General features: G+C 34.2%; 1 protein-coding gene across 1 annotated transcript in view; it reads left to right on the forward strand.

Annotated features, from left to right (window-relative positions):
• LOC143228375 (cell adhesion molecule Dscam1-like) overlaps positions 1 to 14,401 on the forward strand; it is a 74,797-nt gene extending 60,396 nt beyond the window's left edge. Inside the window, exons 13-19 of the mRNA XM_076459641.1 lie at positions 1,061 to 1,159; positions 1,599 to 1,784; positions 2,405 to 2,698; positions 4,349 to 4,513; positions 7,112 to 7,288; positions 9,496 to 9,641; positions 14,052 to 14,401. Coding sequence (XP_076315756.1) covers positions 1,061 to 1,159; positions 1,599 to 1,784; positions 2,405 to 2,698; positions 4,349 to 4,513; positions 7,112 to 7,288; positions 9,496 to 9,641; positions 14,052 to 14,081 — 1,097 coding nt within the window. The 3' untranslated portion in view covers positions 14,082 to 14,401. The remainder of the gene's footprint in view (positions 1 to 1,060; positions 1,160 to 1,598; positions 1,785 to 2,404; positions 2,699 to 4,348; positions 4,514 to 7,111; positions 7,289 to 9,495; positions 9,642 to 14,051) is intronic.
• The last annotated feature ends 1,917 nt before the right edge of the window (positions 14,402 to 16,318 follow it).

Below are 16,318 nucleotides of genomic sequence, written 5' to 3' on the forward strand. Positions count from 1 at the left end.
GTTAAGACATTTTATTAGCAGGAGCCGAACGCGGCTCTGTGACTCACACTGTGAATCTGAAGGCTCGGGGTACATGACTTCTTGTCGTAAGAACGTGATTGGTCCTTACTTTGGCACCGTTGTTTCGCTCTGATAGTTACGGTTAAATTATACTATTTTGTTAAACAAGTTTTGACGATAAATGGTGTTGACTAACAGTCTTCCTAGAGAGAGTGCCAAAGTTTATTATTCAACATTACGCTGACTTTTGCTGCGGAGTTGCAAAAACTTTACGTGTTAACATTTAATCAACGTAATTTTGCTCATTGATTAAACGTTAACATGCAAACATTTCATGTGACTGAATGTTATAAAATATACATATATGCATTGGCTAACGCTACCATACATTTATGTATATGTGTGTGTGTGTGTATGTAATATCGCCTTTCTCAACCAGTTGTAATATATATGTGTGTTTGTGTCTTAATTTTTCCAGCTTTAAGTTATACTTGCCTACTTATTTATTCAACGCAGATATACGCACCGTTCACGCGCTTTCATAATAAATTAAATCGACACAATAAAGAACTATGTAAGGGGAGATTTGTATCATCAGTCTATCATTTAATATTACCTTTTTTTTCAAATAATTATTAGTTTGGTTTGTTTTTAATTTAGCGCTAGCCGTTCCTAATTTAATAATGTAAGACTAGAGGGAAGGCAGCCAGTTATCACCACCCACCGCCAACTCTTGGGCTACTTTTTTACCAATGAATAATGGGATTGACCGTCACATTATAACACCCCCACGGCTGAAAGGGCGAGAATGTTTGGTGTGACGGGGATTCGAACCCGCGACCCTCGGATTATGAGTTGAGCACTTTAACCTATCTGGCCATGCCGGGCCTACCAATAATTATTAATCACTTCTAGTCTTCTTGTCTTCCTTTGTGCTAAATGTGTGAAATAAAGAATCTTTTATGCCGTATATTATTTATTTCAAATGGCAAATAAATTAATACTTTTTATACATTTTTTTCTTCTGTTATATTTTAAAATATTTTATCTGTCTCCATAGTTCCACCTACCGCGCCGGATGTGAAGGTTTTCTCTTCTACAGTATCTTCTGTTACACTCGGATGGTCACAAAAAGTAACTTTTGGCAAAGCTGTAACAGGCAAGTCAAAATACCTTTTTTGTTGCATGTGTTTTGACTCTGAAACTTTTCATCATAAAATAAAATGCATTTTTGTGTGAGGTTAACCGAAGAGTGTGACGTGTGTTCAAGATGTTTGCTTGATTAAAGGTTTAATTTTCAGTAAATGTGAAGACTTGACATATTCATATTTTGATCCTAATTAGAATACTGTCTTGGAAAGCAAAACAAAACTGTATAATAGTCATAAAAATCTGTATAAAGTTCAGCGTAATTGAAAATTAAAGTATCTGCTTGGCTAAGAGTTTAAACTTAATTGGATCGATCATAATATTTCACACGAATTTGGTTATCTTTATTCTCGATGATAACCTTAACCAACTTGCCTAAAAGAAAATCCAAAATTAAACGAAGATCAAACAGTGCTGCTCTTAAAGAGTTCGAAACTATTTCCATGCAGATTACGTTCTCCATTCTCGCAAAAACGAAGACCCTTGGGAGGAAACTCCCATTAAAACAAACAAGAAGCAGTACACGGTAACTAATCTGAAATGTGGCTCCAATTATCAGTTTTTTTTCACCGCCCACAACAGCGTCGGCAAAAGTGAACCGAGCAATGTGGTCCATGCCCGAACAGAAGGAGCAGGTATGTTTATTGGTCAGAATAGAAGCGACGAGTTACCACTTGAAACAAGATTGTAATTTTTTCTAGTCATAGAGGATTGTATAATATCCAATCACTAAGCATTAATTATTTAAATCAAAACGAAGTGACATTCCGATGTTAATATCAGCACTCCCTGTAGTATGTCTTTTCTCTGAATTTTAACTACTGCATAAAATCAGTGATATCGTTATATTAACCATAAAATAGCTTAACATTTCCAGACACTAACTAGAACAGTTGCTCGTGTAAGCCACTGAAATGTTTTTCATTCCTAGTGTTATGAAATCGTTAACCCTATTGAATAACATACTAAACCTGCATTAATCTGATAATGTGAATAGTTTATTAAACCAAACTAGTTTACGTAAAGTAGTGTAACGTTATATCGTGCATAATTATATTATTTAAATCAACGCTACATACTGCACAGTTTGTATACATTAAAATTGACGCTATGTGATGAATCAGTCTCAAAATCACTGTCAGGTCATATACTTGTTAGTTTGGATCAGTTCCTACACAACTGATTCGTGTTTTTTAAGCACTAGAACTTTGGTTCTGTTTGGGCCGTTACCCTAACAGACTTTTTCCCCCTTTAGCACCATTATCTCCTACTCACGAAGAATTTGTCAGTATTCAACAAACGCAAGCTGTTCTACACTTATCCAAATGGGAAGATGGCGGTTGTCCTATCTCATCCTTTACCGTCCGACTTAGAGAAAAGTTCCGCAACAGGTGGCGGACAGTAGCAGATAAAATTCCAGCGAACAAACCCAATTTTGCTATTTCTCGCCTAGTTCCATCAACGTGGTATAAAGTTTTGGTAATAGCACGAAACTCTGCAGGGGCAACGGAGGCTATATACGACTTCAAAACCCACAATTTAACACGAGGTAAACGTTGACCTTCACTACAATGTATAATTAATCTGAGTTGGTTTGGTTTCATTTGAATTTCGCGCAAAGCTACTCGAGTTCTATACGAGAGCTATACGAGGGGTGTCTGTGCTAGCCATCCCTAATTTAGCAGTGTAAGACGACAGGGAAGGCGGCTAGTCATCACCCCTTACCGCCAATTCTTGAGCTACTCTTTTACCAACGAATAGTGGGATTGACTGTAACATTATAACGGCCCCACAACTCAAAGGGCGATAATGTTTGGTGTGACGGGGATTCGAACCCGCGACCCTTAGAGTACGAGTCGAGTGCCTTAACCTCTAGTGGATAAAAATGCATAATTTTTACCCAAAAATTTGAAGACCGAAATGGAAATGCATGAAATTTGTATTCATAACAAAATCAGTTAAGAAAATAATTGTCTAATATAATAAATATACTGACGTCAACAGCATGTATTTATTAAACTAATAAAAGCTAGAGATTAAGGGTTAAATTGCTAAAACATGCTTCTCGGTTTTGTAGCAATTTGATGAGGCTTTTCTAACTTTTTATTGTAGTGACCCTCGAAATGAAGAGTTTAAAAATGTCAATCAAGTGCTTCTACTGCCTGTAAACTTAATAAATACATGAAAAATATAAAAACAAGAGACTTTAATGAATCGTAGTAAAACTTATACCTCGGCTGAGAATTTTTCCACCTCAGACAGACTGTACATTTTAACAAGGGATGTGACTTTACCCAAATTATTTATATAAAGCAAGGTTTTATAAAGTAACTTATTGGCTCTGCCATGAGTTATTTTAAAAGAACCAATGCGTGGTTGGCTTCATAAGGAACTCAACAGTACAACGTTGAAATACGAGCAACTTTACAATTATGTTTGATGATTTAAAACAGAAGACATTACGATTTTTTAAATTGGTTGATGAATAAATTTTGAAATGTAATATTTTTTTCATTAACGTTCTGAAATTGAAGAAAACGATTTTCAGTTGCTACACAACACGTGGTGTTTCTGTTTAAATGAACACTACTTGTTTATCTAATTAACACAAATTTAATAAATACTGTATAATGCATAATGAAATTGCAACAATATGTCATGCAGAGTGTGTGTAAGCTTCCGTCATATCTTAAATTACCGAGTTGTTTTCTGTAGCTTACTTTCGGTGCGATACATGCACTAAATCGTATTGAGTAGTTTTGTATTTTAGTTGTTATAAATCCCACCGCAAGGAAGTGATAAAACTTGTTGGTTGAAATCACGCATTTCCTATGTGAAATAAATGGGTGACCGCAACAGTAATTAGTGGGATAAATTACATGTTAATTGCATTTTTATTTAAATTTCCTTGTGACTCGTATTTTGTCAGAAACTATGACCAACAAGGTTACGAATCAATAAGTAATTTGGTGCATATATTATTTAGGAAAACGCTTTTAAAAAGCCAGTATATCCCATCGATAATTCTAGGGTTAAAATAATGTAAAAAGTGGAATGAAAATAACTTTCCAATCGATCTTCTAATACAAACTAAACCAACTTTATAAAATTATCGGCCTAAGTGTGTTAGTTTTGTTTTGAGTTTTTTTTTTTTTAATGTAGGGTTTTCGCTATAACACTTTCCTTGTGAATTTTGTAGATGTGATAATTCACGAGGAAGCGACAGTCACTAGGTCAACATCTTTGATTACAGACTTGGAGATCCTGATACCAGTAATTGTGTCGAGCTTCGTCGTCCTTGTTGTTCTTGTCGTCGGCTGTGTCTTATGTTTCAGAGAACAAAACACGCGGAATAGAACTGGAGGTACTTCATTCGAACCTTAGTTTCTGTCGCAGGTGTATTTGATATATATTCTATTCAAATTGTTTATTTTTTATCTTGTATAATAAGTTAAGCGTACATAAATCATGTTTTTTTATGTCAGGTCATTGAGTGTAACATAAAGGACAGTGGAATACTGAGATCCATTTCCTATAATTTAAAATCAATTAAAGCTTAATTTGGAATGTTAATTTTTAACAAGAATACTAAAAAATAAACGCATTTTTGCAAACGCAGTACTAGTACAATTTTGAATAATAATTAAATATAAGACGCTAAAGATAAAAATATGATAATGTTTGAAAGTTAGCTGTATCGTAGTGATTTAGTGTGCTCTAGTCAACCATGCGTTTCTTCACACAACCTGTGTTGTGAAATAAAATATCTTCTGACATATTTCATATTCGTACGTTTTTTCTTGAATGTAGCGGCAATTTTCTTCGGGCGCGAGTTTAACATACAGAATTCTAGATATTGGCGTGCAGCGTTTATATACTATGTATGTATTTCAAGTAACTGCCCTTAACTAATATTTCTTCACTATCCACATAAGTACAGTAATTTTCCTTGGTGTATTTTTGTTTATATACCCTCTATGAAGGTGGATTAATAAAGAAAGAAAATCTGGATTTCGGTACTGGTGAGGCGAATTTGAATCTATGCGATTGTGTGTTATGCTGTGAATGCGTTACAGAGAGCAACAATAAATCTTTAGTGTGGGTGGTAGAGTGCTACTGTGTGTCTTCCTTCCCTTGCTATAAATAGTTTTGTTTGTTATATTAGGTATAACTCTAGCAAAATGTCGCTGAACAGTCATGCTTAGATAAGAGTTCAGAAAGTTTTATAAAAACTATTTATTCAATAAATAAGATTTTTTTTTTTGTATTATGGTGATCGAAAAACTGGAATACAAAATGAAGTTTATCATTATGGTGGAAGTGCATTGTTATCCCACAATAGTTAGTATTTTGTTACTAGAATGTTACCATGATGTTTATGAAGTACAAGTTCATATTCTGTTACGAAACATTTAAAGTTAATCATAAGAATCATGTTTTAAATGATTTATAAAATAGCCTATATCTCGGTGTTTTCCGGATATATGGCCAGGTGGATAAGGCACTCGACTTGTAATCTGAAGGTCGCGGGGTCGAATCTCCGTCACACCAAACATGCTTGCCCTTTCAGCCGTGGGGGCGTTATAATGTGACGGTCAATCTCACTGTTCGTTGGTAAAAGAGTAGCCCAAGAGTTGGCAGTGAGTGGTTATGACTAGTTGACTTTCCTCTAGTCTTACACTGCAAAATTAGAGACGGCTAGCACAGTTAGCCCTCGTGCAGCTTTGCGTGAAATTCAAAACTAACCAAACCGAATATTTGAGAGGCTCGTTATATTCATACGGCCCAGCATGGCGAGGTGGCTAAGGTAATCGACTCGTAATCTGAAGGTCGTGGGGTCGAATCTCCGTCACACCAAATATGCTTGCCCTTTCAGCCGTGGGGGCGTTACATTGTGACGATCAATCCCACTATTCGTTGGTAAAAGAGTAGCCCAAGAGTTGGCGGTGGGTGGTTGATGACTAGCTGCCTTCCCTCCAGTCTTACACCGCTAACTCAGAGATGGCTAGCGCAGATGACCCTCGAGTAGCTTTGCGCGAAATTCAAAACAAACTATATTCATATGTTTTTAGTGTTACCTAGTGTACATAATGGGAATTATGTTAACATATGTAATATTCTAATGCAATAGTTATATTTGTGCTGGTGAGGTTTAACGTAATATATTTATGGTAATCTTCAAGATAACAAAGTCAGCGTTACGATTAAAATATTATATATTACTTTCTGATTTTTTTGATATATTAATTGATAGATTGCTAAACGTTTTTCGTAGATTCTGGGGACACGTTTTACTTTTTTCCGTTTTCAAAAAACCTTTTCCTGATTCTAATGTTTTATGTCATTTAGGTTATATTACATCGTTAGTTAATGATAACAGAGATTTTGTTAAGTTCTGTAATATAGGTGGTCAAACGGATTTTGTTCGTATAGCTATACCCTATGACGACACGTGTGGCTCCTTTAATGTGTATATAATATACACGTATAATCATCTGATTATTGCAAACGTCAGAAAACTTTATCTTTTGTCTGAAAGTCCGTGGAATTGCGGTTGTTTAAGAAATGACCTTTATGTATATTTATGAGTGTGTTGGTTAATTATTTCTTAAATCTGGGGTGGGGGTGGATGTGAATATTTCTGGAAGTTCAATTTTTTAATATGGAAATTTCCTGATTAATATGGAAATCATGTTTAAGAAAAGTTATACTACCTTCTTTACACTTTTTTTTGCACTGGTTTTCTGTGTAGCGGGTTTCATATATTATCACCATAAATATTCCTTCTTTTATATTTTTCATAATATCTCTAAGACAACTTAGTCACATGATCCGAACAAAATAAAACTATTTTATGATTATTATTTTTAAATTATCACTTTTCATAAGAAATTGATTTTCAGTAAACAGATGTGATTGTTAGCTGTAATATGTCTTGCCAGCGCAAACTTTGGTTTTATAGGCATGCCTCAGAGACCCACGGGAAAAGTGTTACAAGACACCGTCCAACTAAAAGAACTTGGAAGTCCGCCTGCTTTGGACACCATGTCCAGCGAAGAGGGAACTCAACGGTCGTCCTCCCAATCTCAGTCAACAAACCACTATCCAGGTGGTCAGACTGTGTATAGCCCTCGACCAGGTAGAGATGTGAGCTTGGCTTTATATTGGTGCAATTTAAAATTGTGTATGTGTGTAATTCAATGACTATTAATTACAATTATTGATGACAGGCGGATTAGATCAGAGCTCTTAAAGAATATATAATTTATAATAATTTAATGCATTTATTTCCATTCCTGGTTAGTCACATATAGTCATAACGGATAAAGCTTATGGTTGTAGCATCCAAAAGGCTTTGGGGATATTCCATATATCAAGCAAAATCCAAAACAAGTTGACCATCATGGAAAATTAAAACAAGGGTGAGGAAACAAGTGTTAAACCCACAAAGTATCAGCTCCTATTGCCTTTTGCTGTGGGCGGCCGATGTGGGAAGGCAGGTACCATTAAAGGTATTTAAGTTTTAAAAGTAGATACCGAATCATTCAAAATTTCTACAGTATAGAACTTCCAACCACCACTTTTATAAAGGTCTTACAATTGAAAGCAAGAAACTTACTTGCAAACTGTCAAAGATTTATTCAAATATAACGCGTGAAAGCTGAGGCACCTCTAGCTATGTGAAGTTGGTCTTTCCAGTTTCGGCTTACTGAATAAAAACAACTACTGTTTTTTAAACTATATTCAGCATCACCCTTAATAAACTTATGACCTTTAAATAGGGAATTTTCCATAATTGAAAGTGTATCATTTAAATAAAATTTACATTTATTATACAGTAAAATAGTAAAGATTGTTTTTAGTTGTATATCTCTGTAAGTGCGGCAAAAGAAGGTAAGAAATACAATGACAATTCCTGTTAAGAGTTAATAAACTGCACTATTCATTATTTGGATAAATAACATCTATTTATATTCCTACTATTTATAAACAATTAACATTACTTGTAAGCATTATTTTCCTGCTATTAGTTTTGTCCCCCTCACTTTCTTGTAGCCTCACAATAACGCGGAAGTAAGTCTGGGGGCTTATAATAATAAAATGAGTTTCATTGCTCGCGATGGGTAAAGCATAACTAGCAACCCATCGTGTACCTTTGTGTTTAGCAAGTAATTCGATATCTTATCTCTGCTGAGCTTATGTAGCCGCACATCAAGATGTGAATGCACAGTGCACCATTTTTGCCAAGCAGAACTGGCGCTGTTGGACTGCCATCTAGCGAAAGGAGAGCCAATAAAACTAATATGTTTGGAAAAATCAGTGGGTTTGAGAAGTAACACAGAAAAGATCAAAGCGTCATTATTATGAAACACCCAAGACTTGAAGACTAAATCCGTTAAAATAATCAGCTTACCCTGTTAAAATGTATTATACCTGAAATATTTTACTGTAATAGATTGTGATCACTGTAATAAAGGTAACAAGATGTACGACAAAGGTAGGAAACTGAGTAATGTTTATTCATTAGTCTAAAATACTCTTCTATCACCAGATGTCTACATCTGCAAGTCGCTAACAAGAGGTAGGTTTAACAAGCAAGTCAACGCTTTGTTGTTATCAATGAAAAGCCCGATACTGTTCAAACTTGACCATAAAATAATTACTTTTATTCGGTGGCTAACGATTACTTTCACCAGGAAAACAATAAATACTAAACTGTATACAGTAAACCAATAATTACTAATAACGCTAACTAAAGCTTTAAACTAACTCGATGAAAACCCGCAATAAGAAGGTTATTAAGCAGCATCTAAATTCAAACAGATAAAGTTGTTAACCTACATGAAATAAGCAGAATAGTAGTAATATCACTACTAGAGTAGACGTGCAACTAACATTAGTAGTTATGTAGTATCTAAACTGTATTCATAATAAGCAGGATAGGAGTAATATCACTATGTATAGTAGACATGCAATTAATAGTAGTAGATATCTAGTATCTAAACCGTATCTAAATATCACTCATACTGAGCAGGATGCTAGAAATATCACTTTGTTGAGTGGACGTGCAACTCACCTTAGTATTTATTTAGTATCTAAATAATATCCATAATCAATAGAAACAACTGACAATTTGTAGGTATGTAAGTTATGTTTGAATATTTTAAATGGTACAACAGTCGACTGTTAGAGTAGTATCTTATTTATCTAATTTATTGTGATATAAAAAATACTTTAATCAAACAATCTAATGGTGCGACAGATTATTAGTAGGTCTAAGAAATGTAAAACTATATATTCCTACTATTTATAAACAATTAACATTACTTGTTCTGTTATCACTAGAGGAGGGCCATCCATACGCCACTCCTTATGATACACTCCCGGTGCCACCTGTCGGAGATTCCCAACAGCCATCTTCGTCCGGCATTCACACACTCAATAGAAGAGGATTAGACAAGCGAATCAATAATATCTACTATAGTAGGCAGGTAACTAGGTTATATTTATAAAGTTGGACAATTTTTTACAGTGTAGGTAAAATTAAAACATTAACCTTTTCAAGATAGAGAGAGAGAAAAAATTATTTAGGGCATCTTTTCACCATTGGGAATCCATCATGACTAATAGACTGCGAGATATTATTTTTAACGTTTGAACTATAATATATTTCTCGTAGTGTAAGTAATCACTTAAATTTGATCACTGAATAGTTCAATTGAACGTAATGCAATGCATATTTAACTTGACATATTGCAGTTTTTACAATCTATGTAATATTAAATTTGTTATACGTGAGATGCTTGACTGAAGAGTAGGGTGTAACCATTGTAGCAAAGGTAATAAATATCTCGCTATAGTAAGACGTGGTGAAATGAAATATTCTTTAATTAAGAATGTAATAAATATTTGATATTAGTATGCAGAGGCGTCGCTAAGCGCTGGCACGTGGGGTCCGTGCCCCGATTGTATGTAACAGTGTTGGCCAATCAATCATCGGGATTTACGTCTTTTGACGATCTGGGCTTTAGTAGACTTTTTCCTTCCTCCTGAACTTGTTAGATGTACTAAACTTAGTTCTAATTTGAACGTCGATCGGTTTTTATTACAATTTTTCAGGGCTGTATCCATTTTATGATATTAGGTTATGCGTCTTTCTTGACTTGTATTTGTAAAAACCGCTCGTTTGGGTTGAGAAAATATTTTACGTAGAGGAGCGAACAACGTTTCGACCTTCTTCGGTCATCGTCAGGTTCACAAAGAAAGAAAAAACTGACCGGAAGCTGACCACATGTTTTAAAGGGGTTGTGTAACTGAGTGTCGGAATGTAGAGGGCGTGATTAGATGTTTCAATATATAATTTTATATTATTTATTTTATTATTTTTGATATAGGTGTAAAGGTGTTCCTTTGTATTGGTTTATTTTAGGCTTAAGTTGTTGTATAAGTAAGGCTTCTTTAATTTTAATTCAACCCAAACGAGCCGTTTTTACATATATATTTTTCTCTACAAGTGGGTTTTCTCGACATCACATATTGTGTGATGTATTGTTTGTGAAGTATCAGTAATTAAGTGATTTGTGGTAATAATGGTGTTAGTTGTTCAATAGCAGTTTTAGTGATTAGTGCTCTACTGTCGTCTTGGTTTTGAGGTTTCTGTTTTGTGATAGGAATTCGTTAAATATATTTTTGGTTGCTTCTGTTATTGTTTTGTGATGTTGTGTTTGAGCAGTTGTGTCGTGAGTTTCAGAGTGTTTCTACTGCCTATGCGAATTTGTGCTGGTGATCCATTGTGTTTGTGGGTGTTGGTAACAAAGGTGTACTGTGCCAGTACCGCGAATCCCTGATAAAAGCTGATGCTTTTCAAAAATTGGAATAGAAACTCTGAATATTCCCTAAACAGTAGGCCCAAGCTCCGAAAGTTAAATATTTAGCGACTCTTTTGCTAGTATGCTATTTGTGCATTCTCATAATACCATTAGATTGGCCCACCCCGCTGGTACAGCGGTAAGTATACGGATTTACAACGCTAAAATCAGGAGTTCGATTCCCCTCGGTAAGCTCAGCAGATAGCCCGATGTGGCTTTGCTATAAGAAAACACACACACACACACGTTAGATTAAGTACAGTAAATTCTAGCATATTGTTGAAGCGCTTCAAATAAAGCTACGAAACAAGTTAGGCAGTGGAGATGGCAATCCTGTTAAAAAATTATCTTTTAATTACTACTTTCAGGTTGTTAAGGGATATTAGTATCAGATGATAAACTATCTCCAACGCAGTAGAATGACAATGAATAATAACACTAATTGTATATTGACACTAAAAGAAACTGCTAAATTATGGTTTACAATTCAGGATAAACAAACTACAAAACACTAGAATAGACGTATATCTTAACACTAGTAATTGTTATGCAGTTAAACTATTCCTATAATAAGTAGACTACGAAATACAATGTACGGTGTATGTGTAACTCAATACCAGTAACAAGAAGCACACTGTAAACACTATGTAGAATCGTCGTGTAACTCAACTTTAGTTTTTAAATAGAGAAACAATCGTCTCGATCAGTAAACCGCTGACACTCTCTAAGCACCTTGTCTTAGTTGTTGTGATGTTGTCAAACAATAACACTATGTAACACAAGTTTTGTTCCTGGATAGTATGTGTTATTTCTTACTTGCTTATATTGTAAAAGTACAGAAAATGATCATTATTCCCTTCAAACTTTGCTTTTGTGATCTGGATAATGAAATTTAGAATTAACCTATTTTCTATGTAAAATGGACAAATTTGCACATTTTTGTTTACATAAGGCCTGAATTGAACAACATATGAATCAAGATTTACATCTGTTTATACTAACGTTATATAAAAACGTTTAGAAGTGAGTAGTTTTTCGAAATTTGCGGCTATAATGTAAATCACTTTCACGTATCAGCCCCCAAATATAGTTTCCTATCATGTTTTCGTTAGATGCTCCTTAGTAGCAGCGTCCAAAGTCCAGTATATCTTGGTGGAAGCGCTCGCCTTGCTCCTATGTTCTCCTTGAATTTATCAAAATGAGCTTCAAGGATATGGACTTTGAAAGACATCCTGCAGTCCATTTTGCCGTAGTTCTTCACCAGAGCCTCAACCATTTCCACATAATTTTCGGCCTTGTGATTGCTCAAGAAGCCTCGAACCACTGCGACAAAGCTGCCCCAAGCTATTTTTCCCTTCCTACTGAGCTTCTTGGAAAATTATGTGCAATCCAGGATCTTTATCTGTGGTCCAATGAAGACACCAGCTTTGACCTTTGCCTCAGACAGCTTAGGGAAGAAGTCTCGAAGGTACTTGAAGGCTGCAGACTCCTTATCAAGAACTGTGATAAATTGTTTCATAAGACCCAATTCTATGTGCAGTGGCGGGAACACCTTATGGCTCACACTTGACACTGTACCTCCCCACAGAGAACTCAGTCCGTTGTGGCCAGTGCTTCCTGTTGTAGTGAGCTGCGGTGGCCCTGCTGTCCCAAAGGCAAAGATAACAGGGAAACTTGGTATAGTTTCCTTGGAGACCCATCAGGAACGCCACCATTTTAAAGACTCTGATAACTTCCCAACCATACTCATCATACTTCTAGGCAGATGCTGTCACAGAGTACTTTTTCGCTCTTGTCTTGATAAATTGGCCACATGCACAGCAGAATGCGTCTGGAAAATGCTTTCAGCTTCTTGATGCCATCTCTGATAAAATTAGACAGGTCTATGTGTTTACTTAGGCAGCTAGAACTAAACTGTATATGATTGTTCCCACCACTGCACATAGAATTGGGTCTTATGAAACAATTTATCACAGTTCTTGATAAATGAAGTTTATCTGTGGGGTATAATTAGCAACTGTGGTGCATATACTATATATATAATTTTATATAGTGTCATATAAAACTATGGAAAGTTCTTGAAAATTGTCGTAAGTTCTACAACATTCTAGAAAGTTCGAGAAAATTCTCTATCAGCTACTCAGCACTGAATCTACCTGGAATGTTTTGGAAAATGGGTAAATTTGAAATTCTCATTACCCAGGTCAAAAAAGTGAAGTTTGAAGAGAGAAGTAGGTCTTTTCCATTTATTTTAGGCATAAGCAATTGGGAAATAACACTTTCTCTCCAGGAACAAGAAAAAGTAAAAATTTTATTACATAGTGTCATGTAAGCACTCTGTCGTACGTTTCACAGAACAATAATTAATAAAACTCATTTGGATGTATGTGTAGTACCTGTCTTTTTCTTCTTGGGACGAATTACTAGAGAACAAAACATATAACCTCGGTTTCGTCGATATAGCATTATCACATGAGTGATTACTCTGACCATAAGATTGTTTTTAGGTAACATAAAAGATTATAGTTTGTGGTCTGATAACTAATTCTGTTTCCTGCGTAAAGCTTTAACTTGAACTATAATTCATAAATAAAATTAAAACTTGGGTTCTAACAAAAAATAAACTAGTTTATAAGGGTATTATTACGATTGAATATATATCTAAATTTTAATGATAAATAACTTGTTGATGGATGTTAGTAACGTAGTACAATACTTTACACTGAAAAAAAAAAATCCGTTTACTGATATTTTATTTAGTTTAATCGTGATCTGTATACTGTCATACTTCCTGATGGTGTTTCAATTCATATTGTCTGCAATTATTGCATGTTTATAGTCTACTTATGACTAGTTAATTAAGTTATATGAAGTTAAATGTACAAGATTAAACAAAACCTTTTAGTAGAACTACATTTTCCATGTGACAAAAGTTTCTTTTTCGCCAAAATTTACTTCATAATTTATTACTATCACAACTGAATTTTCTGTCCATAAAATGAGCTTAACAAATGTTTATCCTACCTTCTTGAGGAAGGCTTTTCAAACAGATTAGCCCCTTGAACTTCTGAAGAAGGCCTCAGTGAAATCAAGACTTTCAAACTCACCAGGTGGCTTCTGCCAAATGAAATCACATTATTTACCAAAGAAGCAAGATACCGCATGTGAAAATGCAAATTAGGCCTAATTTGACTTATGCCTACTAGTGCAATTTTATTTTCTGTGGTGCATATATATGTGGATGTTTTTCTCATTTCAGACCAGGCTTTTTCTGTCACATAAAAAATATCCTAAATCTTTATATAATGCACATTCATTTTATCTGCTACATGTACATACTGTCACCTAATAAATCTAAAATACAATTTTGGGAAACTATATAGTAATATGTCAATGAATCTTATTTGTACCTACACTGCTTCTTTGGAAAGTACTTGTATGGTTAGACTCTACTAAATTATAAAAGAAAAAAAAGTAAACTTTTGCCTGTTGTTTTAACTAATGTTATTTTGATTATGATAATATAGAACTGTCCCCGTATTTTTTAAAGTTCACTTGTAATCGGTATACACCTGATGCAGTTAGCGTAAGTAATGGCTCACAAACACATTTCTGGGACCAGAAGCACTTTATTCTCTTTCTACTTTATCATTTCATTTATTCACCAAATATATAACAAAACAATTTCTTATCAAATAGAACGATTATTGTGACTGTAATGAATTAGAAGTATGAATATTTCTATTTAAAACAACAGTCGGTATTAAATAATGACACCAGCAGCTCTCCTGGGTGTTCATTTACCTCCTGTTCCAGGTAAAACAAAATTTCAAAATATATCTTAAGAGTTTTGTCCAGTTTTGTTAAATTAATTGTAACACATACTTAACATATAACAAATATTTTTTAGAAATTTTGACTGTTATATTCCAATTCCACCAAATACTGCTATCAATTTGATATAACACAACCTTCAACAAGTTCTAATTCATTTGCTCTTTTATAAACTAACAGATTATGTGACAGCTATTTCATTAGTTAGGTAGATAGCGCTATTATTGAGGATACTGAAGTTTTAAGAAAACTCCATTATGCAAGTTATTTGATACATAGACTCGGAACGTATTTTACCTTTCTCACCATGTATGAAATTAGCTGGTAATAGTAATACAGCTGAAAGTTTTAGTATCAGTTTTGGAAAATGAGACGTTTACAATTACTATCAAATAGCACTTTCCATTTAGCAACTTCATGTAACTATCATCAACTACAATGTTTTACTAATTTAGTATTCAGTTTTAATTCATAGTTTGTCGTGTACGAAAGAAACTATGGCAACAGGCTGAGCACAGGAATTACTTGAACATATGTGTAGCCACGCACGTACTTTATATATTGTCATATTTGGTAAAGTTGTCCTGTGTCCAAAAATTTTTTTCATTTATTACTTGCACTTTCTCAAAAAATAATGTAGACTTGCTGGATCATGTAAGAAATCAGTGTAGGTAATGAAAACAGTCAGTATGCTCTTGTATAAATGAATCTTTTTTTAAAATAATATCTACCAGTTTTTGATGCACTGATTTCTTAAAGCATTCTTACTTATTTTGTCATTAACGTTTATGCTACTGGAAAGTTTTGTTTTTCATAACTAATTTGAGATAATAATGCAAACCTTATTTTAATTGAAACTGTAAGTGTGTAATGAACTTAAACCATACATACTTCTGTATGATTTGCTTCTCAACATGTGGAATTCCACATTACCAGATATCTTCTGGTACATGTTTAAATAGTGACAGCGTTCATATGTATTTGAATACAATTATTTGTCTTACTTGTTTTCAAATGTTTCTTAGTATCATCCAAGATTCCCTTCTGTAATTTTGTAAATTATCCATTATAACTATGCATTTCAATAATGAATAGGACCAGAAGAAATAAGACCATATGTGGAACTTGCAGCAATGTAATCACCAAGTTTTATACTGTGTTAGGATCTCTACCAGTATACCTTCAAATTGAAATTCTTTTTAGGCAGGATTAGAGTAAATTTATCTACACCCTTGTGCAAATTAATTGAAACAAGACGGAAAATTACGATTTTTTTCAATTTTTTGCATTTTATTTCTGAGAATCCAAAATTACTCGCAAATTAATACATGATATGACCGCCTTTATATTTCAGAAGATCATTAATCCGCTTTGGCATAGAGTCCACGAGTTGACTGCAATCTTTATTAATTTTTGGATTGCGGTGCCACACCTCAATTGGCTTATCTTTTGTAGTACAGTCTTTT

Source organism: Tachypleus tridentatus, chromosome 10 (assembly GCF_004210375.1).
Source record: "Tachypleus tridentatus isolate NWPU-2018 chromosome 10, ASM421037v1, whole genome shotgun sequence".
Classification (NCBI taxonomy): Eukaryota; Metazoa; Arthropoda; class Merostomata; order Xiphosura; family Limulidae; genus Tachypleus; species Tachypleus tridentatus.